Source organism: Cheilinus undulatus, linkage group 1, assembly GCF_018320785.1.
Source record: "Cheilinus undulatus linkage group 1, ASM1832078v1, whole genome shotgun sequence".
Taxonomy (NCBI): Eukaryota; Metazoa; Chordata; class Actinopteri; order Labriformes; family Labridae; genus Cheilinus; species Cheilinus undulatus.
This window is the reverse complement of record NC_054865.1, coordinates 41,087,438-41,113,808: the sequence shown is the minus strand read 5'-3', so window position 1 is coordinate 41,113,808 and position 26,371 is coordinate 41,087,438. Positions and strand designations below refer to the sequence as shown.

The following is a 26,371-nucleotide window of genomic DNA, read 5'->3' as shown; positions in this document are numbered from 1 at the left end:
AAGATGTTTCTCAGAATCTTTTTTGATTCTAAGACAGCTTTTATTCACCTACTGACTTTTAACAGTTTTTCCTCTCTGAGGCACTGGCAGTTTTAAAAAAGCATCAACTTTGCACTGGTTTTGAAAAAAAAACAACAACTTAATTGACACTCAACCCTGATGCTGCTAACTTCTGAACATGATAATGGGCTTGACAGCATCATCTGCGTCAGCGATGCTTGTGTTAGCACCTGCCACTAATTCTTCAAAAGCACAGGTGGATCCATCAGGTTTCATACTTACATTCCTTGGATCAATAAATCTTAAAAAGTATCTCTTTGTCTCAGTCCTTTCTCCTTGATTATTGCCATTCTTCTACCCTAATCTAGATGATGTTGTTTTGGACATGCTGCTGTGCCAGCATATCCTTACACTGTATACAAACTAAGTTTGTGTTGAGCTGTCAATGGCTTGTGAGAGTTGGGGGCAGGAGGTGGATGATGCTGCAAGTACAGGTTGATTGACATATTGTCAGCTTTTGATTGTGTCTACAGGGTGCACAGTGTACCCAGTAGGCAGAGTTGCAAAGGTACGCCATATATTTTATCATGCATATTCACTGCCTCTGACATAGTCCTGCTCAAGGCAACAGCTTGCTTTACCCATATGTATGCACCAGCAGTGGTTATGCCTTAACATCAAGAAGTCCAGAGCTGTTCTCATGTGTGTGTTTGTGATTAAGAAAACCCTTCATTTACTTACATTCTACCACTTAATTTTAAAAAGATGTCTCTTATTTGAAAGACTTTGCAATGTTGACATCACAGGTTACTGCAGGGCAGCTATTCTCTAAAATCCCCAAACCAGAAACCTTGTTACAAACCACAAGCTCAGGCAAGCCCGCTTTTCTTATTCACTGACCATGAGCTCTTTCATCAGATGGGGGACAATGATTTACAGTGCAAAGCACACCTATTGAGTGAACTATTCAGCACCACTGATGCCGTGAATGCAGAGCTTTATAAAAGAGACAGAGCTTCTTCTTGTATGACAGCTAACCATTAGCATACTGACAGGTTCTGTCAAAAAAACCCTGGAGCTTTACAGCCTCCGATTCTGCCTATGACTCAGAGATTAGCTATAGTCAGGATACATGGATTGATTAACACATTCAGACAAGTCAGGTTTAAATACAGATGTATGATTCTTTGCTGTGCTTTGATAGTAATGTAAGTGATGATTGAATGGGACAGAACACTGTTTAACATCTATGAGAGAACTGCAAACAGCTTCAAGACTATACTTCTTATTGTACCCACATTACTTCTACATTTGAATGGTCTTACTTGGAATTTACTGGGAGTACTGTGTAGAGGAAGCATGTGAATGGAATGAGCTAAGATGCATAGCAAAGATGCAAAGTTAGGGTTGGGAGTGCAGGGACAGAGTTTCCAAAAGACACTTAAGAAGATGTCCCTCTGTTCTCTTTTGTGGAGCATGGAAATGAGGGAGTAGGGGGAGGCAGAGCCTCAGCCCAGTCAGGCGGGGATGAGTGCTAGGGTACCTCACTCTGTCTCTGTCTCCCCCAACCTCTTGCCAAACTCACTCTCTTTCTGTTTTCTCTTGTGTTCTTTGCAGTTTCGTGTGTGAGGTCGGTGCCAAGAAGTTTTCTTTTTTTGGTTCCAATTATGAGTCATTCCAGGTAGTATCGGCATTGTCACTACCTGGAGCTTGCATATTTGGAGCCTGGGCCTGCTGAAGGTGTCAGTGCTGTTTGGGCTTTGATGACCATGTGGTAGGGTAGGTATAATGAGTGTCTCTGTGATGGCATGGAGGGCAGTGAGAGCTAGCATGGAGGGGAGTGGCTCTAGGACACTGGAGATCACTGTTCAGCCCTCTCGAGGTGTTGTGGGACTAATGAAATGAAACACTGGTGAAGGATAGTTCACATTTCACAACCCTGGCAAAATGGCTGGCTCATTGCTGCCGCAGATTGGTCCGGTCCATTCTCGGACCTGTCAGTCGTTTCAGCTTTAGATGGATCCACCTGATGACAAATATTGAATCTGGCCAAAACTATTTTGAAACTTGGAAAATCTGAAATAAACCTCCTCAAATGTGTTTTATGATACTACCTCTTCATTGTTTGTTCTATCACAGCTCACAAGAAATTAGAATACAGCCAACATTATCCTTCAAATGTTATAATTGCCAGGCCCAAGGGAGGTTAATTTAAATGGCTGTATTAATCTGAAGGTCACATTATGTTCTAATTTCTCCGTCCTCCCACTAAGTGACCTGCTCTGTCTTTGCTGTCGCTGCTCTCGGCTCGCATAAACAGCCTGACAGAGCTGCTGCTGTTGCGGTGAGGGAGATGGGAAATGACAGAGAGCGTCTTGGGAGCAGACTCACATCCTGACACTTTTCTCCTCTGACTGGCAAATATGATCATCGTGAGATCTCTCCTCCACCCTCTATTAACATACAGAGGGGCGTGTTCAAAGAGAAAACGTAGCTCCATTTGTCTGCTGGATTGCTGAAGGTGTGATTCATTTTGCCACATAACACCCTGCACCTTTTAAGAAAAATACCGTGTGCATAATCTACACTGTGCATTTTAATTGACTGTAAGTGTAAGCTATTTGTCGCTCACAGCCAATTTAAATTCTTTGCAGCCTTTTTAGGACTACTCCTACCTCTGACAGTGGTGGATAAAACAGACTATAATGGCAGTGTAGGCAGGATAAATATAGTAATAATGCACTCACATTTACAAGATACAGAGTAACATAGCAATTGCCTTGTTCCATTACTGTAGAGGCAGCTAAAGTACATAACTTAATGGCTTTAGGACATGAAATTGAGTTGGCATGAGTTAGAAATTTTAAGAAGTGAAAATCAGCCCAGATTCTCAGCTCTATTACTGAATTGCAGAAATAGGAAGAAGGCATTGGTTATTACATCTTAAAAGGTTAAACAACAGTACTCAAGCTAGAATAAATGATGTCCAGTGTAATTATTCTAATAAACATGCATAATTGTTGCCCCTGGTATTGAAGGAAGACAAAAGAAAGTATGATTAATTGGTACCTTCTAAATAAGACAATAAACAAAGAAGTTTACACATTGAATCCACAGTTTCAGTGTCTGTTTGTGTGTATATCTGTGTGTGTGTGTGGGTGCTATTCATTATTCTGACTACCTGTGGGAAGAAACTGTCTCGGAGACGGCTGGTACGTGATTTAATGCTCCCCTAGCTTTTTCCAGATGGCAGGAGAGAGAATAGTGTGTGGGCTGGATGACTGCTGTCCTTGATGATGCTCTGGGCTTTCCTTACGCAGCGGCTAATGAAGATATCACAGAGCCGGAGGAGGTCGGTGCCAGTTTATTTTTGATGCTAGCTTTGCCATGTTTTGCTGCAGCTTCCTGCACAGTCAAAACTGCCAACACAAATGCTGTGATGCAGCCTGTCTGGATCTATACGCTTCCTATGATGCAGTGATGAAAGTTAAGGTGAGCCTGGGCTCCCACAGCAAATCTTTAGAGACGCCTCACAAACTGCTGTCTTTGTTGTGGTTTCCTGAGGAAGCAGCTGGTGTTATGGAGAAGTGTGTGATGTTTACAGGGTTGAGTTCAGAAATGTATAAAACATATCAGGCAGCCAGGGCTGTTTAAGGTGGAGGTGACCACAAAAAGGAAAGGCAATAATGCATACAATTGGTAAAAAAAGGTCTATCTGCAAAATAGAGCCCATCAGTCTAAAGAAGCAATAGGCAATGTTAGGACTGAAACAGACTCGGTTCTGCATGTTTCAAAATGAAAATCAATAATGTTTTAGCTTACCTATATATTTCTATCAAGCCTTATGGGTTCTCTCTGACATTTTATTGCATCACTGGTGCAAAAACCTTCAAACCAAACATCAGTTCTTGCAAGTGGGGAACATGCTGAAATCACAGCAGCACTGTGCATCTAATTCAACCTAAATGCAGCAAACTACCTGGAAAAAAACAACAATGTAGGTTTTTGCATTCATGACACTGACTTAAGCTGCTGCAGGACAGTTATCCTCCCCATATGCTCAGATCAGCCATAAAAAGTGCAGCAAAACTTTGTAGAAAGTACATGCTGAATTGAGTTTGAATCAAATGTTTCACAACTCTTTCTTTCTCCCTCCTGCCTTTCTTTGTACTAGTAAAATGTTTTTGCAGTTATGCTCTAATTTAGAGTTTAAAAAGGGGGTACAAGAAAGGGTGAATATTACAGTTCAGAGATGCACAAAATGAGCTTTTCCTCCATTCTCTGCTAAATTGTTTTCAGCAAAGTTACTGCCTACTGTCACTGCCAGAGCCCCATTAGTGCTTCTGCCATCATTGCCTTGGAACATGTCGGTGTATTCAGGTTTAAAGTTTAATTTGATGAAGCCCTCAAAATCTGGTAGAAATCAGTGCAACCACTCAACACTATGACCTTTTCTTCTGGCTGTGGGTTTTGCACTTTGGTAAGAATGCCCTGCATCGTGACTATGCCTCCAATAAGTTCAAGTCGTGTTAATTAAATTTATCACTTGTCTGACCGTGGATGTGCTGGTGGCAGATTCTCATTATTCCTCTAATTGTTCTGCACAGAACTATTTTAATTGACCAACGACTGAAGGAAATAGGAATTTGATTGCTACCTATTTTAGTCTTTCTTTTGCTTTAATCAGTACGTTCAGTTTTCTTTGAATGATTACTCCTAATTATCAGGAATTTAATGAAATAGAAGTATAATGCCTTTGAATTTTCATTAACAGATATGAGTAGTCACAGCCTATGAGGCCAGCAAATTGAAACTGAAAAAAAATCTGCTAATTAAGCACTGTAACATAGATATAAATGTCTTTCTTTAATAGTAGTTTGTGCCAATTAAAGGTTCTCAGCCCAGAACAGGTTCATTATTGTACCTGTTTGATCACTAGCTGTACAGCAGAGTTAAAGACGGAGGCATTGGACAAAAATGTGAATGTTTCTAGTCAGATTGTAGTCATTTCCCCATAATACTCCAGTCTTCTGTTGTCTATGAAAACTCTAATCATTTTATTCCACTTCTAGGAAATAAACAGTTCTTTTATTTCTGAGTCCAAGTTTTCTCCCTTGAAACTAATTTAACCAGAGTGTTGAATTAACCATTCATATTGATGCACTACTTGAAAGCACACTTGTTCCTTCCATGAGCACTGACATGTCATACAGGTGCAACAAATTAAAATATCATGAAAAAGTTATTTTTAACATTTGTATGGTTTTATAATACAGAAATGTTGACCTCCTGTAAAAACATGCTCATTATGCAGTCAGTATCTGTTTGGTGCTTCTTTTCTATGAATTACTGCATCCATGTGACATGGCATGGAGCCAATCATGGCACTGCTGGGGTGTTATGAAGCCCAAGTTGCTCTCATAGAAGCCTTCAGCCCATCTGTATTGTTGAGTCTGGTATCTCTCATCCATTTCTTAACATTTCCTCAGAGATTCTCTATGGGGTTCAGGTCAGACCAGTTGGCTGGCCAGTCAAACACAGTAACACCATGGTCAGCAAACCAGTTTCTAATCGTTTTGGCTTCACTGTGGACAGGAAACGCGCAAAACCGACTAGTCTAAAGAGGAGAAAACCCCTTAGAAAACAGCCAAATTCCTCACAGGGTCATTGTGTCAGTGGGTGTGATGTTAGCCTGATATAATCAACAGCAGGGCTATTCAATTACAAATTCAACTTGGCCAAATTTTAAATTAGGAAATGTAGCCGGGCCAGACATGTTTTGGCACCCAGCAAGCAGCTGGTAATGTAAAATTTCGAACCAATACAGATCAATTTGATGAAAAATATGCACTTTTTTATTCATAGTCTCCCTTTTAAATTTGGCATCATGACAAAAGCACGTCAAAAAGTGCATAAAAACACAACAACAGAGCTGTAATTAAACATATCCTGAGGTAGCAGAAATGTTTTTTTCACTTGAATAAAAATAAGATATATAGAATGAAAAAATAAAATGAAGTTCTGTAAATAATAACTTTGGTCACATCATACCCAGGCACATCTTAAAGTGCATAAACACTAAATTTGCACAGTTGTAGCTACAGTTAAAAGGAACATGTTTTATACTGTGTATGTTGGGGCTACTTCTGTCAACATTGCTAGCCATGCTTCAGAACAACGCAGTGCATTGTAGATGGACTGTTGCTAGGTTGGTACGGAGTGTTGCATTCATGATTTGAAATACTACGGGAATTTATGAAAACTTGCAGAACAGGTTGCCGTCTGCATCCCTGGCATGACCACAGGCTGGGCCACTTGGGGGTTGGTTCTGGGCTGCATGTGGCCCCTGGGCCGCGAATTGAATAGGCCTGCTCTACAGTGTGGCTAGCATTATAAGCTAGCGCCACCCGCCTTTGTTCCTTTTTGCAGATTAATATTGTGCTTTGACATGTGGCCTCTTTTCACATCAGGTGAGTAGTTGTACGTGAGTTCAACCCTCGACAGTCTACATACCATTTTGTTTACATTTACTACTTTAAAAAACCGTTGTACCGCGGTCTTCCTACTACACGCTAACAGCTTAGCCACTGCTGAGCATCTCATATTTACATCTGGTGAAGTGCCTGAGAGGAAGGCAGCAGCCGTTAACTGAAGCTACTGCGGCCTCTAGTGGCGGGAAGTTCATTGTTCATTACAGTTTAACAGAGCATTACAGACAGGGATTTCAAGCCCGTGTTCACAAAAAATGATTGGTAATTAGTTTAACAGACAAGTATATCCCACGCCGGCTAATTTGATAAACGATTTTAACTGTTTTACCGATTAACCGTACGCATCCTTAAAAAAATCAGTATCTCCATAAAGCTTTGCAGCAGATGGATGCATGAAGGTCTCTGAAATCTCCTGGTAGATGGCTGAATGTGTTGACTCTGGACTAGATGAAAGCACAGTGGACCAACAGCAGCAGATGACATGGCACCAGTTCAGTTTGACATAATGTTGCATGTTTTACAAGAAAACTGGTCCATGCTGAGTTATTTTACCTCATCACGCCAGAGAGTTGTGGAGAGAGTGAGTTTTTTTATGTGACAGGTACACAAGTCCGATATGAGGCAGATGAACAGACCGTGAGGTTAGAAGGAGAAAGGAGGACGAGACAGTTATATTTAGGTTGACAATACAGCATCTTACTGCATGGAGTGTTTTGAAATGTTGTATTTGATTGTTAAAAACCAAACTGTGGATCCTGGACCAACTGTGGCCCTTCAATAAATTCAACAATTTTTTTTTCTGTTTCATCAGTGAACATATTATTCCCATTCATAACAGGATACTCTTTGATGTTAAAATTACTGTAAAGGTAAAATATAAAATTCCAAAGAAATACAACAGAAGAAAAACAGAATTTGGCAAAAAATAAATTGAATTTGGCAAAAAAATGAAAAAGATTTCATAGGGCCTTACTTATGTGGCTTACCCTCAATTTGGGCATTAACGCTTGCGCATACATGAGTGATTGTATCGTGCTGAAGCATTATTCATCTATGGCACCATGCAGGAGTAGAGTGTTTGCACTAGTCAGAAAAACGTGACTTTGTCAAGTCCGAGTGCAAAGATTTCCTCAGACACTCCTTAATAATCTGAGTTTATCCATGCATAATTCAACTTTTCCATTATTGGTGGAAACAGCACTCTTTAACTTGAACTTTCTCTTCCTACTAGATTTCCTACTCGAGCCATTGTTCAATAAAATAAAAATAAAAAAGAACCAAGAATCTGATTGAAAAGAGGGCTTTAGTTCTGAGAAGTAGTTAGTTTAAATGCTTAATGCTGGTAGTTGTTTTGGTTAACTGGCACACATCATTTGTTTTGTTTTGTTATTGAAATAATTTACATTTGTTGCACACAAACATCATAGTGAAAAAATCAGATGTTTTATTGGTTTGTGTGGTCACTGGTAGCTAATACAATTTGCATCAAACAGAAGATTTTATTCAGCTGCATTAAAAGTCTTGACAGTTTATTGACATTTTGAAGCAAACTAATTTGTTCCAACCCCATTAACATTAGACTTGTTTGACCGTTACTGTCAATCAGCATGTAAGTCAAGTCTTTGAGTCTCTAGGACCAGAGGGGTAACTTCTTTGTGGTTGATTGTATTGAACAGCTCTCTTTCTAACCCACAATGAAACCAGCCTTAATGGTCTGACAGTGTTATTAGACAAACCTCTGTGAATGACATGAGGCTTTGTCCAACACTGACTGTGAGGCAGCTGCTCTGATTCACTCAAAGTGTCTGCAGGTAAGCAGCTGGCCTCAGTGGTCACCCCTGGGCAGGCCTCTGGCTGTTATTGGAGTATATGGAGAGTAAGAGCCAACCAAATAAAACCAATCTCTCCTCTGACAAACAGGCCTGCCCACAGGCTAATACAGTTCACAACACACGTAGAATGAAGTTTCCAAACACAAATATTCCTTATTAGCCTGTACTTTATTCTTTTATCTTTCTTTCTGTAGCCAATAGTTAAATACAAAAATTAAACACAAGATATAGTGCCGTGAAAAAGTATTTGCCTTCTTTCTGATTCCTTATCTTTATTGCATATTTATCACACTTAAATGTTTCGGATCATTAAACCAATTTTATATCTCACAAAGACAACCCAAGTAAATACACAATGCAGTTTCTAAATGATTTTATTTATGATGAGACCTGGAGTTAAATACACCACAGGATTTATAAACGATGCCCCGCTTAATATAAGTGATCAAGACCATAATTGCACTTCTTGTTAACCTAAAATTAAATCGTATGTTAATAAATTTAGTTGGTATTAGTTTGGCATTACATTTTTTTATAATGAGGGGTTAAATCAGGCAGGCATTGAACTGAATCACTCACCAAAGTGAGATATGATGTCTGCATTTGTGGCTGACAGACTATTACGCAGGGAAAGTATTTGCTATCATGAGAGCAACTTTGTTTAATCCCCCACAGAGATAAAAGTTTGGTTTTAAAAGGCAAAAACCTGATATTTGTTAATGCCTGAGATGCAGAAAACTGGTCAGAGGTTAAATTCTTCATCTTAAAGACATCGAAAGTAGACAAAATAAATTAATCTCCTTCAGTCTTAAAGATCATGTAGTCTGTATTTTTGGACAGCATGCTTGCAGAGCTGTGGTGATGCTGCAGTTGCGCTGGTGTGCACTGTGCCATGTGTCTTTTTATGATGTTCCTCCCTGCTCCAAAGAGGGTTCAACGTACCATATTTAACTCATTTATTGCATCGTATTACGACCTTTCCTTGCTATAATTATAGCTAGACTGTGATAAATGAGTGGAAATTTGTATTTGAAATACAAATATTGAAAATTAATATAAAAAAATATCCATCTTTTTCCCCAAACGTCTTGCGGGCCAGATGACACCTGCTGGCACAGGACCTGGCCCGCAGAACATCATCTGGGGATGTCTAGTGTAAGTCATTTAGAAGAAGAAGAAATTCTTCCTCTATGGCAAATTGTTGGTAGATTTAACCAGTGGGACGATAAGGCACATGTCAGAAAATTTGTATTCAGATCAGATTGAGATGCATGAGCATGCGTGTCTGAATCGGATTGTATTTTCCAGCGTCCATGTGTACAGAGACGTTTTAATCTCTGATCCAAATGAATTTAATCTGATTGTGAAAAAAATGCTCATGTAACTGCAGCTGGTGAAACATATGACAAGAAATGTATGGCCTTTGTGGGTAAGGAAGACAAGAAAATGGTGGGCTAAACCAGATTCTTAATGATTCAAGCTATGACTCCAGTAAAACTCATTCAGCTACCTAGCGAGCACCTATGGCGAGTGGAACTCTCGTTTAAAAGTAACGGGCTATGAGAACAAGCAGGAGAGCCTCAGTGAACCAATCTCTGACGTTAAAACCGGTCCAAAGACTGGTTTGTGCCACATTTTTACTGATCCAGGGCTCCATGGACCAATGCACCACTGACGTCAAGATCGGTTAACCGATCTATATCAGATTATCTTTACACCACTAGAATCCATGATATTGTTGGATGGATCTGCTTGATAACAAACATGTAGACATGTAACTGCTAGATTATCAACACCTTAGTCATCTTTGGGACAAAGAAATTTAAAATCACATAAGAAAGATACATAAATTAGAAATGAAAATACGGTCTATAAAAAAATATTTACCCCCTTGGTTGTTTAACCCTTTTATTGGTTATATAAATCAATCATGCTCAATATAATTGTGTTTTTTTTTTTTTAATAACAAAAAAAGGCTAACAACACAATTTAACATTAAAGTGAAAACATAGTTCTTCAAAGTAATGTCAATTAAATAAAAATATGTCACCTTAAATAATGTCTGCCCCTGTTTGTTGACTATTTAAACCTCTAAAACTTTCTCCCCCTGACGCTGACACCCGTCAGGTCAGCAGAAGTTAATATAATGAAAAAGTAGGCTTATTGATGTCCCAAAACAAGGACGCTTTTACTTTCATGCAAATTTGTTCAGAAAGGATAAAAAGTTTTGTTTGGCACTATTTTTAACCACAGATTTGTTGCTCTAGTGAGGATTTATGGAAGCAAGACAGTGTTTGTGGGATCAGCCCAGAATAATATACAGTGTCTGTGTTAATCCTAATGAAGTTACAGTGCAACAGTGTTTATACTGATGTCTTCTTGGACTACAATGCAGCCCTATGGTACAGAGATGCAAGCTTTGGCAGACACAGACAATGCTTGGCATCAGTGTGTTGTTAGTATTGTCAGCAATCACATATAAAAAGAACATTACCAGCCCAACTCTTTCAATTTTATTTGTTAAAATTGTTACATGATGATTAATTTATAGGAGGAAACTGGAAGTCCAAGACAGAGCAGAGTTCAACTTAACTCTCTTCATTAGAAGTGTCCAGAAAATAAAGAGGAGTATCTATACATTCATCTTAACCTTTCACTTCCTTGTGCACTACTGATAAGTGAATCTTAACTCTGCATAATATTGTCTCACTAGCACAGACTAATTATTGTAAGATGCCGTTTTCTTTGTAGATGAGGTTCAGAGTTGACAGCCTTTGAACTGTGAGCATACTGAGCCCTGGAGCGCTGCTCCACCTCCTGGGCTGTGAAACATATCGTTCACAACCAGAACCCACGGACCAGACTAATCTCAAGCTCAGTAGACAAATTATCACACTAGACTGATCATAAGTGTGGTTAGGTTTCCAACATAAATGTAGTAAAAATCATGCCAATTACACACATGGCTGAGACTGCCTAAACTCTTCATTCTCCATCTCCTAACCCGTCAGCATTGAGGGGCAGAGACCCCCAGACAGGCTCATTACCAGCACAGATACATATCCCAGCTTGGCCACGGCAGAAACCCTGACACTCCTGCTCCTCTGCACTGAACCACAACAGTAACTAATTAGCATAGACACTACCTTTCTGATCAACTCACAGCAGCTTCTCTTGTTTCAGTGATGCACCATGAATCTAAATGAGCCAATTAGCTTATGCATTTCCCCTGGTATCCACTTCACAAAGTCTTTGATTGAGATTCTGCAGCACAGCAATACAGCAGAAAGTTTAGCTGTGGGCCACTGCAGCCCAGAGGGGTCTTCTAGCTTCCATTATGGATACATGTGAATGTAGTTTGTAGCCAGTGTTGGAAAGTACATTTGCTAAATTCTCAATGTCAGTTTTACATTGCTCCAACACCTAGAATGCCGAAACTTTTTAGCACCACCCCTTTTCAGGACCCCCATATAGCATCGGCCTCTGATGGGGTACCCCCTCCTGCAAAATTTCCCCTTTTAATAGAAACAGAACTGTACATTACCAGCATACTTGAAAAAGATCTGGAAGGACAGTCATTGTCCAAGAATTGGTGATGATGACAAAAGCAGACGATTTTTTTGGGTATTTTCTCTTGTTGAACTGTAGTTACATCTCCTACAATCTTTGTTCAAGAGATAACTGCATGTCCAAACACCTCTCTTAGAACAATGATAAACTGTATTTTAACAAAGCTGTCTGTAGTTCAACCATTGTAGGGGAACGTCTCTTTTAATGTTTTATCTTGTGTCTTTGGTCCTCTTGGTCCTGATTCATGCTGTGGGTTTGAGGTTAAGTTTTTCTCCAGAATTTTGCCCGGGGCAGATTTTCTTCTATGGCATAACAAAGTACATCACATTATAGTTACTGTTTTACTGTCAGGTTCTTGTGTTAGTTTGGGGATTTTTGTTCTCTAAGTTAGACTTTTTTATGTTTGTTTGTTCTTCTGTGTACTTTTTCCTGGACACCAGAGCATTTTGTAAGCCTTTATTTTTAAGCTGCTGCTTTAAATGCGAGATAAATGGAGTTATTGTAATATTATTTGCTATGTCATTGCTAACCTCTGCTTCAAGGATAAGACTACTTTGGCTTACTCACAGCAACATATGCAAGGTTTTTCTCATTTCCACCCTGTTTTCCTCTGTATTTTCTCAGACTGTATTCTGTGCTGTCCTTGCCAGGAGAGGACCTTGTTCAGTGTGCCCTGATGAGAATACTGAATGTGAATATAATATACATATATTGTAGACATAGTCTGCATGCTGCAGGAGGTACAGAACTGCCTAGAGAGTGGGCACATAAAGTTAAACTTGTTGAAACCAAGTTACTCCTGTTGGAAATATGGATATTTTTGAATTAAAATATGTTTTTTTTTGGACCAGCTGCTGCAGGGGAAGTCCATTCCTAAACTGGGTTCTCTGGACCAGATTGAAACTGGAAGTGGAGACGCGGAAGGGCGTTACAGCGGCGACTGTGATGATGAGGACGGCTGTGTTGGTTCAGGTGGAGGCGAGAACAGGAGGAAAGTCTCCAGAGTCTCCAAATGTAAGTTGCATCTTTTTGTAATTTTATTGAAAGATTAACCAATTAACCCAGCATTCATTTCCCTGGCTTCAGTAGTGCTCCCAAAGGATGCAGAATGAAATGGCAATTACTTAGCATTTGAGAGGGGAAAGTGTTTTAGCACATCGGAGTGGGTTGAACTATTTTGGTCAGATGTTTGAGTGTATTTAATATGAACTGCATTTTTACCTTGCACAGTGCCTATAAAAATGATTTACCCCTTTGGATGTTTTACCCTTTTATTGATTTTATAATCATGGTAAATATAATTTGACTTTTTCGACAAACGAAATTAAAGAACAACCCTCACTGTTAAGCAGATGCACCTTTGGATGGAAGCAATCACAACACTGAGTCTGTGTGGATAGGTCTCAGTCACGCTTGTACATCTGGACACAGCAATCTTATTACATTCTTCTTTGCAAAGCTGCTCAAGCTCTGTCAGGTGTCACAGAAATTGAGCATGAGCATCCCTCTTTTAAGTCCAGCCACAAATTCCCTATTGGATTCACGTCTAGGCTTTGACTCAGCCACTCCAGAACATTGACCTTATTGTCTTTAAACCATTTCTGTGTAGCTTTCTCTGTATGTTGCTGCATTTATTTACCTACAGAGCCGTCTGCTAAGAGGCATCACCACTGCGTGATGCTGCCACCACCATGCTTCACAGTGGGGATGGTGTGTTTGTGGTGATGTGCAAAGCATCTTGTCACCATTTTGGTCTCATCAGACCAAAGACCTTTTTTCCACTTGACCATGGAGTCGCTCACATTCCTTTTGGTGAGCTCTAATCAAAATTTGCAGTGAGTTTTCTTTAACAGTGGCGCTCTCTTTGCCTAGGTAACATTTATTGTATGCATAGTCTCCCGTCTCAGCTGCCAAAGCTTCTTCCAGGCAGATTTACACATGTACCATATTCCTTCAATTTCTTGATGATGGATTAACTGAACTCCGGAGGATGTTCAGCAAATTGGGTTTCTTTTGTTTTGATCTCCTGACTTATATTTTTCAGTAACCTTTCCTCTGAGTTGCTTGGAGAGTTCTTTTGTCTTCATGGTGTAATGGTAGCCATGAAAACTGATTATCCAGTGACTTCCATGTACAGATGTCCTCATTCTACAACCACTTGAGACACATTCACTGTACTCAGGTGCTTCCCATTTCACTAATTGTGAGACTGCTAGCACCAATCGGCTGGACCTCTTTGAATTAGGTCAGTCACTTTAAAGGGGATGAACATTTATGCAGTCACTTATTTTAACTTACATATTTTATTCAGTTGGCATGACTGTAGAAATCTGTTTTACTTTGACATTAAAAGGTATTTCATATATAACTTTTTATCCAAAAAATCTCAATTATATTTACCATGATTGATTTATAAAATCAATAAATGGATCAAACATCAGGGGGCTAAATCCTTTTTATAGGCAATATATTTGTAATGATGGGAGTAGAAGTGGTTTGGCTATACCTGCCCAGTAGATGTAGATGGGTGGGTACTTGCTTTAAAGTTCATTTCATGTCAGTTCTCTTTATTCAAGGTTTAGTTCATGATCCCCGATGAAAAATGTGGTAAACATGCCTTCTGCTCTTGGATCCATAGATAAACAACACCAATAGAGACGTAAAAGCAACGAATATCCCACGGCACACTGTGCATGCTCAATGTTCAGAACTACATTTCATCATATTCTGCTTGACACCTGTTTAACATTTAATGCTGCAGGACCTGAAAAGACATGTAACCCATTTTTGATCAGTCATTCCAAGGTGCAGTTGCATAATAGCTTTAATAGGACTTGTCTCTATTTTACAGCAGCCATAATAATAGTCATTAAAGGTAATAGTTGCTATGGGGACATTATTGTAATCAAGGCCCGTTACTTTAAAATTATTGCTCCCACAAGGAGTGGTAACCCCCCTGATGAATCACAGCGGTGGATCTGTCCTCTTCATTTTGCTCCCTTTCTCACTTTTCCTCCCAGCACACGTATCACTAGCTCTCCTCTCCTCTCCTCTCCTCTCCATCAAACATGCTAACAACCTGATTAATCACCTGTCTCATTTTGCCTATGGCGACGGCGAGGAAGTGTGTGGGGGGGGGTCATCCAAACAAGCCGTTCTGTCCGTGTAAATGTTTCCTTTACTGCTCGTCAGTCTGTCTCCGGGCTTTTGGCAGCTCGAGCTCAGAGACGCTTCGTAACAATCGCTCATCTCAGGCTGTAGGGAGGCTCTGACATTTACCACCCATTACAGCAGAACCGCCCTTTCCCTGTCACAGGCCAGCTCAGCCTGTCTCCCATATTTATGACCCACTGTCAGCTCTGACCTCTGCTCAGCCCCCGCTACCTGACCCTCTCACAAATACACAGGATCCCCCACCTGAATCCGACCTCCTTGCAGTTACTGCATATATTGCTTCTAAGTTATATCTTTCAATAGATTTTTAGTTTTGATAATTTTTTGCTGGTTTTGTCATTCTTTCATTTAACAAATTATCAACCAAGGTTACAGCAGCACTCAAAACAGAATGTTACAATTCCTTTTCCTACTGAAAAAGAGTCTCTCACAATATAAAGCTGTTGGACAGCACAGAAAAACTTGCAGCAAGTTCTTATCTGTTTACACTTTCAAAAGAAAAAAAAGCTTTGAAATCACACCAAAGAAAAAGCTTCTCTTTGGCTCCCAGACTGCAGTATTGGATGGGTTTTACCTCCACATAAATAAAATAAGTGCATCTGTTTTTCTTAAACGCTGAATTGAGTCATTTTGTGTTTATCCAAGGGCGCAATTTAAATAGAAAGTAAAACATTGGAGGTTAAAGTGAAATACCTCTCCAGCCTGCAGGAGAGAATAAAGGTCACACATAAACAAGCATCCCACTGATGGCTGAATCATTCTCCAGCATCATTGTTTGTAACGGTTTTAGATGTATAATACTTACAGACACTTATGTCATAGCATAATTCCTATGAGGCTGTTAGTCATGAATGAATGCTTGGTCATTGGCAATTACACAGGAGCATTTCTGCCAATATAGCTAAGAGACAAAAATTAACAAGTCTTTGTGTGCAAAGTAGGGTTGTCATTGAAGTTCAACGCGGTGAAGGCCCTGCAGGAGAGATTTGAATTAAAACCTCTTTCCATAATTAAAGCACAGGCTGAGCAACACAGGTTTTCTTTTCCCAGTGAGCACATCAAGCATGTCTCATTGAAACCTTAAAGCTGCAGGTCCATGCTAAAGTGAAGGCAGATTTTGAAATGCCACACCAGCATAAAGAAGCCCAGTGTGTAATGGTTAGAATACTTTATTCAGTGGCACTAGTTTAACGTAGTTGGTAGAGTAGGCACCCATTTACAGAGGCTATTCAATTCAATTCAGTTAAAAAAAAAAAACGTTATTTGTCCCCAGGGGGCAATTCAAGGCACTTAGGTAAGCAGCATTACAAAAAGCAAAAAGCAGAACATATAAAGAGTAGATGGATGTCTATAAACAAAATGAACACTATTAACAGATGATTTTTAAATAATGGTCTTAGATATTGAGCAGGTAAATATATGAACCAAGCTGTACAATTCCAGAAAAGCCAAGAGTGGTTGTAGTGCAAGTAGACAAGAATTTCAACTAGAAATGAATATATAAACTGTGTTATGTGATACGATAATTACTGAGTTAAAAAAGTGGTTGTAGTGCAATAGAACATAAGTATATCAATAAAAAATATAAACAGGAGTATATGAAATGTACTGTGCAAAAAAGGTACAGTAGTGCAAATGACGAAAAAGTTACAGCTGTGACTGTTGAGTGATCGTCAGAGTGACTCTGTGGCTGTTGAGTTGTCCATATGAGTTTTTCATCTATAGTCCTTGATACACTGGTTTTGTGATTGATTCACAGCCTTGCCGTTTTCTGGTGTGGCCTCCCCTGTTCTGTCTTCTCGTATTTCCTGTCTCCTCTCCAGCTGTCCTTTTAAATTACAGGCAGAAAGTCCTGAAATAATGTTTTAAAGGAGAATACTTTGTTTAACAGCAACAAATTAAAAAAAAAATATCCAGTGACACAGTCATGTCCTGTTCAGCCTTCAATCCAGACAAACACTCCCTGTTAAAACTTGCTTTTAACATTGTTGAACAAAAGTTTTACCATTTAGAACTTAAATGTTGATAGAACAAAGCTTACACAGTTTATAATTGAATGAAAAATCAAAACCTCTTAACCCTTTTGGTACTTTTCAGTGTAGACAGATAAAATCTGTTTTAGGCTCATATAGATACTGTTACAGTGAATGAATGTCTGCCTTTAACTCCTTATATTCAACACCTCGTAAAAAGGTAGAAAATGAATCTTGAAATGTTTGATATTGAATCCTGTAATTTTTCTAAATCAAAAAAGACATTGAAAAGGCTGCATTTTTGTCTGTGCTTGACAAAAACAGGCAGTTTTTCAAAGATACATACTCTTGACATTGTATCATGGATCATTGTATAATAGGCCAAAACTCTGGCTTATTCTTTATATTTTTCCTTCCTCCTGACCTAAATCACTCAGAGGAATGTCAGTCGATGTAGGTATAAAAACGAAGAGTAGAGGACCTTGCAACTTTCAGTTTCCGCAGCTTTTCTCACTTATTCCAAAGACTAGAAATGAAGGGGAGGGGGTCTTACTGCTGTTTACTTTGAATGAATTGCAAAACCCCTGAAACTTCAGTTGTCATTTTCACAAGAGTATCTGAAATACTGTTTGTATGTTTGATTACTCATGGTTTGAAACAATTAACTGTGTCGCTGCCTGTAACGGCAACAGCACTCACACAAAAGAGAGATATTTAATCGCAAAGTGGTTTTCCTAGTCATAGGGTACTGTTCAATCTGGTGTTTCAGAGGCATTGTTAATATCATCTTTTTCATCTCAAATGTTGGCTGTATACTTTATATCTGGCCAACTTATTTACTAGTACAATTGTGGAGACACATGCCATCACCATCACAGGTGAGTAGAGACAAAGAGCAGACAAGAATGCTTACTTTTAGACAGCTTTTCTCCCTCATGAGGTGAACATCCCTCATTTAAATAAAATGTTGGTTAAAAAAATCCTTGTGAAGTGCTGGTTTGATTGAAAAGACTCTTCAGTTACAGACAACTAGTTACCAGGGAGTTGAGCTATGCAACTCAGATGGTGTGGGTTATAACTTCACAAATTTCATTGTAAGCTGAAAGCTCATGCTGTGCTGTTAACTAGCAGGATTATGAACTCCACATGGTGAAAACAGATGGCACTTTAAGATCTACACAGCTGCACAGGAACTGCATGTTGTGGACTTTGCTGAACACAAAGGGAGTCATGAGGCAGGATAACAGATTAAACTCTTTTTTTCCCTTTCAGAGACTCCCCATAACAGACTGATATATCTATCACATTTTTCCATGTAGTTTTTCCTAAAGAAGAATTTGCATTAAGGTTATTAAGCCAAATATCGCTATATCAATATATTAATCACAGTTATAATGGCATTTATATTTAAAAGTACATACAGCACAACAATCTATCACACACGTAATCCATTAATTTGGTGTGCATCATACAAATTTTAAATCCTCTTAAATGCTGCAGAGATTGCATGCAAAACACTGATAAAGAACACATTAAAACATTGCTAATATTGCCTCAAGCAGGGGGACATGTTGCCAGCAGTCTTTTAATTAAATTATTGGCTAAAGTCACTGAAAGTTCCTTGATGACATCATACACTAAACAGAAGATGAATCAATTTTCTATCTATAGCATGGAGCTCACAGTGTAAGGAGAGTTTTCTGGTGCTTGGAGTTAATTGTGATTGTCACACTTTTGAACAGACAGGCGAATACTGCAAATGTGTATGAGTGCAACCTAGTTGTTGCCAAACTCTTTGACAGTCTGTGTATAAACGTGTCCCCCATGGGTCTAAATCGGAATTTATACAATTTAATCCATTGCAAGAGAAAATACAGTTAAAGACAGGAAAACTTACTGCATCTTACTGTAGCAACAGAGTTGATAGATTGGCTTCCATAAGGCTAAACACGGTGGTGAAGATCCAGTTCTAATGAATGTTGTAAGTTTTTATCTCAGGTTGAGTACAAAACAGAAAGCCAAAGAGACAGAAATTCAATATTTAATACTACCACAGTAGTATTAAAGGACAAATGCAACCACAAACCTGGCTAAAAAAATCCATACAGAAGAGGAAAAAAAGGAATGATGTGCTAATAACAGCACACTGCAAACAAAGGGTCAATAAACAGTGATCAAACACCTTTAAATATTTTCAGTGAGGAAATACTGAATGTAAATAAAATTAAAATAACAGTAGTAATAAAGAGCGAAAAATAGTTTAGATCTTTACCTTTGCTTCTACAGTGATGTGTGCATGTCTTATCTTCAACCATATAAAAATCACAGGTTTGTGTGATACATTTCCACCTGATGTTTTATGTAAAGCATGCCTGCTGGTTTAAGTAAAGTGATATAGCAATTTCAATGCCAGATACTTAAACAACCGCACGTAATTTAATTTGATTTCTCTCTCTGCAATTACCCATAATCCCTTTCCTTTCTGTGCTTAATGTTTATCAGCAGAGCATGCTGACAATAGATCAGCATGATAAGGAAATATAAAGGGATAAGCTCAGTGCTGACAATACCAGCTTGATTTAAGAGATTATCCTCATTAAGCAGAATTACTGCTGTGTTAGAGAAAGATGTGAACGTGATGAAATAGTTAATTGTGTTGACCAGTTGTAGCAGCTTAGAATACACTGCATTTCACGAGATACAGTGTCTTTAAATAGTATTCATCCCTTTGGATGTATTACCCTTTTTTGTTTTTATAAATCAATCATGGTAAATCAAGTTTGACAGCAAGTAACACTTGAACCTCTTCAGTATCAATGTCTCCTTTTTTTTTGCATGAATTACTGCATCAAAATTCTCTATTGGATTGAGGTCTGGGCTTTGACTCGGCCTCTTCAGAACATTCACCTTGTTGTCTTTAAACCATTTCTGTGTAGCTTTGGCTGTATGCTTCTGGTCATCGTCTTGCTGGAAAAGAAATCTCCCAAGCTGTTGTTCTCTTGTAGACTAAATGAGATTGTCTTCCAGGATTTTTCTGTAATTTGTTGTGTTCATTTGACCCTCAACCTTTACAAGCTTCAAGGACCAGCATTCCCGCGGCATGATGCTGCCACCACTGTGCTTCACAGTGGGGACGGTGTGTTTGTGGTGATGTGCAGTGTTTGATGTCCGCCAAACAGAGCGTCTTGTCTGATGTTCGAAAACCACCATTTTGGTCTCATCAGATCAAAGAACCTTCTCCCACTTGACCATGGAGTCTCCCACATGCCTTTAGGTGAACTCTAGTCTAGATTTGATACGAGTTTTCTCCAACAGTGTCTTTCTCTTTGCCACTCTTCCATAAAGCTTGGCTGGTGAAGAACCTGGTCAACAGTTGTTGTATGCAGTCTCTCCCATCACTGTTGTTGAAGCTTGTAACTCCTTCAGAGTAGTCATAGGTGTCTTGGTGGCCTCTTTCACTAGTCTCCTTCTTAGATTCAGTTTGTGAGGAAAGCCTATTGAGTCCAAAGCGTGCAGATGAGCAGACATTTCAAACTTTATTCTTCCTTCATATCAAGTCCACAAGACTTACTTTCTGAGGTGGTGGGCAACTATGGCGACTGTAACTCTTGTTAAAGGTGAAAAGTCGCCACAGGTCATAGAGATTAAAGACGCTGAGCCAAAGTATCACAGAATGAGCTCTGATAACAGCAGCAGAGACTCAGTGAAGAGACCGATTCATGCTACATTTTTACCAATCCAGGACTCTACAGACTGATGCACTCAGACCTTTGATGTTAAGATCGGCTTACTGATCCGTATCAGTTCATCTTTACACCACTGTTGACCTTGATTGTTTTATAAAATCAATAAGAGAATAAAACATCCAAGAGGGTGAACACTTTTTGGGGTAAATTCAGACACGTATTGAGAGCATGCAGTGAAAATAGAAGAGGACCGATTGACCATTTTCTGTTGGAGCTTTAACTCGCACACTGTCTAAATAAACTGCAAGACATAAATACCAGAGATATCCCAATCCAGGTTCTTCCATGCATCCTTTTTTACTTCCTTACAGACCTGCCAAATAATTAAATGACCACATACATCAGCATTGTGTAATTAGAAAATATAACAAAGGTGAATGGAATGGACAAGAAAAAGCTGTTATGTATACCATCGCAGTGTAATTAGATATCTTTAAACCTGAGGCAAACAGAGATGTGATATTTTTGAGACATCCAGAACTGCATGGAGATAAATAAGGTGAGGCTGAAGGGTCTGAAATAGATAGGATTAGACAATCCTGCGCTGCTGCCCTACTTTATGATTGAGTCTGATGAGATAATTACACACCTGGTTTAATCACATAAAAACCCTGCCTGGCTAAGATGTGAATATAATGTACCCAGTTTTACCATTTTAGCCATGGTGGGATTTTTAATCAAGACACAGTTTGAGATCATAACAGAGACAACAAAAGCCATGCAGTGCATTGTGTTTTGCTCTGTAAAGCATTTTGATGTCCTAAATGTATGAATGGTGTGCTGTAAATAAAGCTGACTTGTCTTGCCTTGCCATAAAGCATCAGATGTCCATATTATAAGGCAGGTTCAGCATATTAAGAGTTTCTTTGGCTTTTTTGGCCTTCCCAAACCTTACATAGGGGATTAGGCTTTGTTCATATAAAACAGTTGATGTTGCAGATGAACCGTTATAAAGATGAATAAGTCTGATGAGCAGGTAGTCGTATTGAATACATTCAGAGCAAACAATGAAAGATGATACAGGGAAGCAAGCTGCACATGAAAACCCTAGCAATGAGTGTGAATGCACAAAATAAGGCTTATAGCCTATATCCCTTTATCATCATTAGAACAGTATACAGCTTAGAATAATTATCCCCGTTTCTCCTCTTAATAAATTATTTTATCATGTGGTGCATATGTTACAGTTTAAGATGCAAAATTTCAGCTGCAGGTCTGATAGTATATAGCAGTGTGTTTCTTATAAAATTGACTAGGGAAACATAATGCAGAACATGGAGGTCATGCAATCAGCTGACTGCCAGCTGATTGAATTTTTTGCCTCCAAGCTCTCAATCAATCACTGCTCACTCTCTAAACAAGACTGTCCATTTAAATATGACTTCCTTCTTATTGAGTGTTGCTTCACCAGCGCTGATCACACTGTGCTGCCACTGGCAAAGCTCTGCCTCTATAGACCCCAGCCTCTTCTTTTAGGGTTAAAGCTTTTGATGCATCCCTTTGACACTTTTCATGCTGTCATGGAGTAGACTGCTGCCAAATTACTTGTAATAGTATTTTACATGGATTGTCTTAAATGTATTCATATTTGGGGGTTTTCTACCACAGCTTCCTGATAACTCAAAGCTGCAGGTGTTTCTCAAAAAGTTTGACTGTTGTGGAAATATTTATTTTGTGTGATTTTATTCAAAAAGTGAACCTTCCAGCAGCCCAGTTCTTTTTCTCCTTTGCCTAGGTGAGTAGATTACAACATTGTCTACAGGTCAGAAATGGCTTGACACGAAGAACGCATCACTTGTAGCCCATTCCTGGACCTGTCCAGGGCTGGTCAATTAATTATGGATGAGAATAAATAAGGCATGCTGCAATTTACAAATCATAGATGTTGCAATATTGCTTTAACTTGACTTATGTCAAAATACCAGTAAATACATTCTTTGCAGCTGCAGAGATTTTATGCATGTTTTGCAAACATTCAAGTGTCTTTTTTTTAATAGTTCACAAAAGTTGTTCTTTTTTGTGTTTATGTACGTTTTTCTTAATTAAAACAAGTGACATAACACAAAAATCCCCATTTAATAAAGCAGTTGGTATAAATTTTGCAACGTGAACAACAATAATTGCAGTGAGTTATTTTTTTTAACTGTTCTGCCCTAGTTCATTCGAATATTGAGGAAGCTAAGTGCTAGTTCATGTCATAACCCTAGCCACAATTAGCTGATAGCCAGCTGACACCAATTATTGCCTCCCAGCTCCCACAGCCAATCACAGCTCTTCCTGTCAACACAGTTGTCCATTTAAATATGATGTACTTCTCACTAACCCCTGCTTGCACTGATGCTGATGCATCAAGCTGCTGCTGACAAAGCTTCACCTCCTCCACCTCAGCCTCTTCCTTTATAGCTTAAAGCTTGTTGCTCCCTTCTATTTAGATTCATGCTACTAGGAATGAACTGCTTTTAAATAATTTAATTGTTTTCAATGTACATTGCCATAATTGCATCTATCCATATGGGGGCTTCCAGCTAAGCACTCCCTGGAAAGACAAAACATGCTGCTTTACTAACCAAGGGAGCATCTCTAGAACAGAGCTTTCGCTGCCAAGTAAAACTGTAGTAGATCTATTTTGCAATAAAATTGTTAAATATGTGATGACAGTGTTCCTGACTAAATGTAGGTTGTAATGTATAATGATTTGTTGTTTAAATTTGTTGAAAAGTACACAAGATTAGGAACCTAATGATAATCGCATATCAAATTGCAACTGCAATACTGGGAAAAAAAATCACAATTAGATTATTTTTTTCAAATCATTCAGCCCTAGACCCATCTGTGTGTGGTGGCTCTTGATCCACTGACCCCTTGTAAAATTCCTCGAAGTTCTTGAATCTGCTTTCTTTGAGAATCCTCTGAAGGCTGAGCTCCTCCCTGTTGTTTGTGCACATTTTCTTACCACACTTTTCCCTTCTAGTTAACTTTCCATTATATGCTTCGATACAGCCTCTGAGAACAGCCTGCCCTTCAGCAATGACCTGTTGTGGCTTACCCTTCTTGTGTGGGGTTACAATGATTGCCTTGTGGACACTTGTCAAGTCAGCAGTCTTCCCCATGATTGCAGTTGTGTGTACTGAACCAGAGTGAGAGAATAGAAGCTGGGGTGTTTCCCTTCCTCTCCTCTGATGATGTGTGGTCAGTAGTTTTGGTCAGTAGCTGGTGTTTCATACTCATTGATGTCTCATCCTGAACATACTGTAACCTGCAGGTCAGGTGTTCAGCACAAGTTACCATGGCAACCCTGGTAAGAAATTCACCATATGTGTAGTACTGGAAACCCAGAAGTTGCCTTGCTTACCAAAAATCCTGAACCACTGAACACGCCCCTGGATTCTTCATCTTGTAATAGCTCAGATATCACAAGGAAAAATGATTTTGTCTTGGTGTTGCCTTTAGACTCAGATTAAATGATTATTCACAGTTGAATTAAAGCAGCTGGGGTATATTTTTAAAACTTCATGGCAAAGCATCCAAAAGTTTGAGATATGTGTCTTCAGAGGCATGCTGGCATCACTAAAACACATAAACATGCTTATTTTTACCCTCTGTGGCTAAATGAAGTTCCCTGTTTTGCAAAACTGAACTTTATATTTCTTTTACCTTTGCACAAACCTTAATTTTCTGAGTTTTCTCATGCAGCAGGCCGTAGTGGCAGCCCCCTGCTTCTTGTCCATCCTGGTGTGGTTCAGCTGCAGACACTAAGACTGTTTGTAGTGTGAGCACTGTATTGCAAAGAGACATCTGTCAGACACTGTGGCAGCAGGAGAGACACAAATCGATTTCTAGCGAGTAAGCACAATGAGGGGAAGGGGAGAGGCTGCTTTACCATCCCTCTTATTAATTAGGAGTGTCTCAGCAGGCGGGTATTTGATGTAATTTGAGCGCCTACCTCACAGCCCTGCTGTAAATGACTTCATGTAGCTGTTGCATGTAACTGTTGCAGAGCTCCCCCTCTATCTCATGTCAGGTGATGATTTTCTGTCATAATTTACCCTGCTGTGTATAATCCAGCTCTAAATGAGAGATCTGAGAGATAGAAAATTACATCAGACCACTTTGTGGGACATATACAGTAATGGGCCCATCACTGGGAGCCATTTGGAGCTCTCTTAACAGGCCCTGTAATGCTTTGCTGTGCCTATTAGAAAGATCTTTATCCTCATTACAATGTGAGATCAAATTAGGTCACCTGCTGTGACTCCTGCCCTCCTCTGCGCCCGTAATAATGGATCCAAATCATTTACAGTGGTGTGTCTCAAGAGCTTTTGACCAGGGAGTCTCAGTGGTTGGACTCCAGCAAGTAGGATTGTATGTTTATCTGGTTAATTATTCCAATGAATCAATTAATAATTTATTAATGAGAGACATAACTGTCCACAGATGATTGCTTGATACCTCTAGTCAGCTGCTCTGTGAACACTTGGTAAATAATTCCGTGTAAAATTGAAAAGCCTTACTTAAGTAGATAGATTTTTATTGTTGAACACTTGAAGAAAGTCACTTTCACTATGCAGAGCATTTCTTCAATTTACTCCAGTGTGCTCTGTCAGTTTAGCAGAAGAGGCAGAGTAAATAAATGTTCATTTTAAAAAATGAAAGCAAAAAAAAATATCAATGAAAGTAAGATTACAAATATACAGTTTATTATCTGAAATGGTCTTCCTCAGTTGCTACTGATGGGACTATTCAGGGTTGTTTAAGTGTATCAGAATCTGTTGTGAACACATAGACATAGACGGGGTAGTGGGGGGGGCTGGAGCCTATCCCAACTGTCACTGGGAGAGAGGCGGGTACACCCTGGACTGGTAGCCAGTCAGTCTCAGGGCTGATATACATGGGACAAGAGAGACCCCACAAATAGCAACAAATAATCACAGATTTAACAGTTTTGTTCTTACAGTGGTGATCAATGAGATGACAACACAGCACACCACACATTCACCAACAATTAGACTCTACGATCTCAAAACTCTTAATCTCATATAATAAAATACAGTGTAGTTAGCTGTCAGCTACCTGCCACATCCATTGCAGTTGCAATCTTGGTCCAGTACCCTTCCTTTTCAGTTTGATTGTGGTGTGTTTGATAGTACCTGTTGTTGCCACAAATCAACAAGTTGCTCCTCCATTTCGGACATCAACCTAGCATTTACTTTGTGTTTACAGTCGTTGCCATGGCTGTGTTTGTTGTGCTTCCTCCTTCAGTCAACTGCTCCCTGACTGGCTATCATTCCAGTCCACATTGCAATCTTGCTTATGCCTGCTCAGCTGTCCATGATGCTTGTGATCATCTTCTCAGCAGATAACGATGGGAAATATCCCTCTTGAAACACCAAACACCACAGGAAAATCAATTAAGATAATCTTTAAACCCATACCACAGTCAGGCTGACTTTGGCTTGAATCTGACCCGGAGTTGGCATGATTATCTTGTAGTGTGTGCCACGGTTAATCTGCTGAATCTGCTTTTGAATATTTTGAAATTAAAGAAAAACTTCTTGTTGATCAAGAATCTTTTTTGAAGACTCTCT

The 26,371-nt window shown here is 39.2% G+C and overlaps 1 protein-coding gene across 1 annotated transcript in view; it reads left to right on the top strand.

The window, feature by feature from the left end:
- Positions 1-26,371, top strand: part of gpc5a (glypican 5a) — a 233,352-nt gene that overhangs the window by 132,936 nt on the left and 74,045 nt on the right. Inside the window, exon 8 of the mRNA XM_041796648.1 lies at positions 12,745-12,907. Coding sequence (XP_041652582.1) covers positions 12,745-12,907 — 163 coding nt within the window. The remainder of the gene's footprint in view (positions 1-12,744; positions 12,908-26,371) is intronic.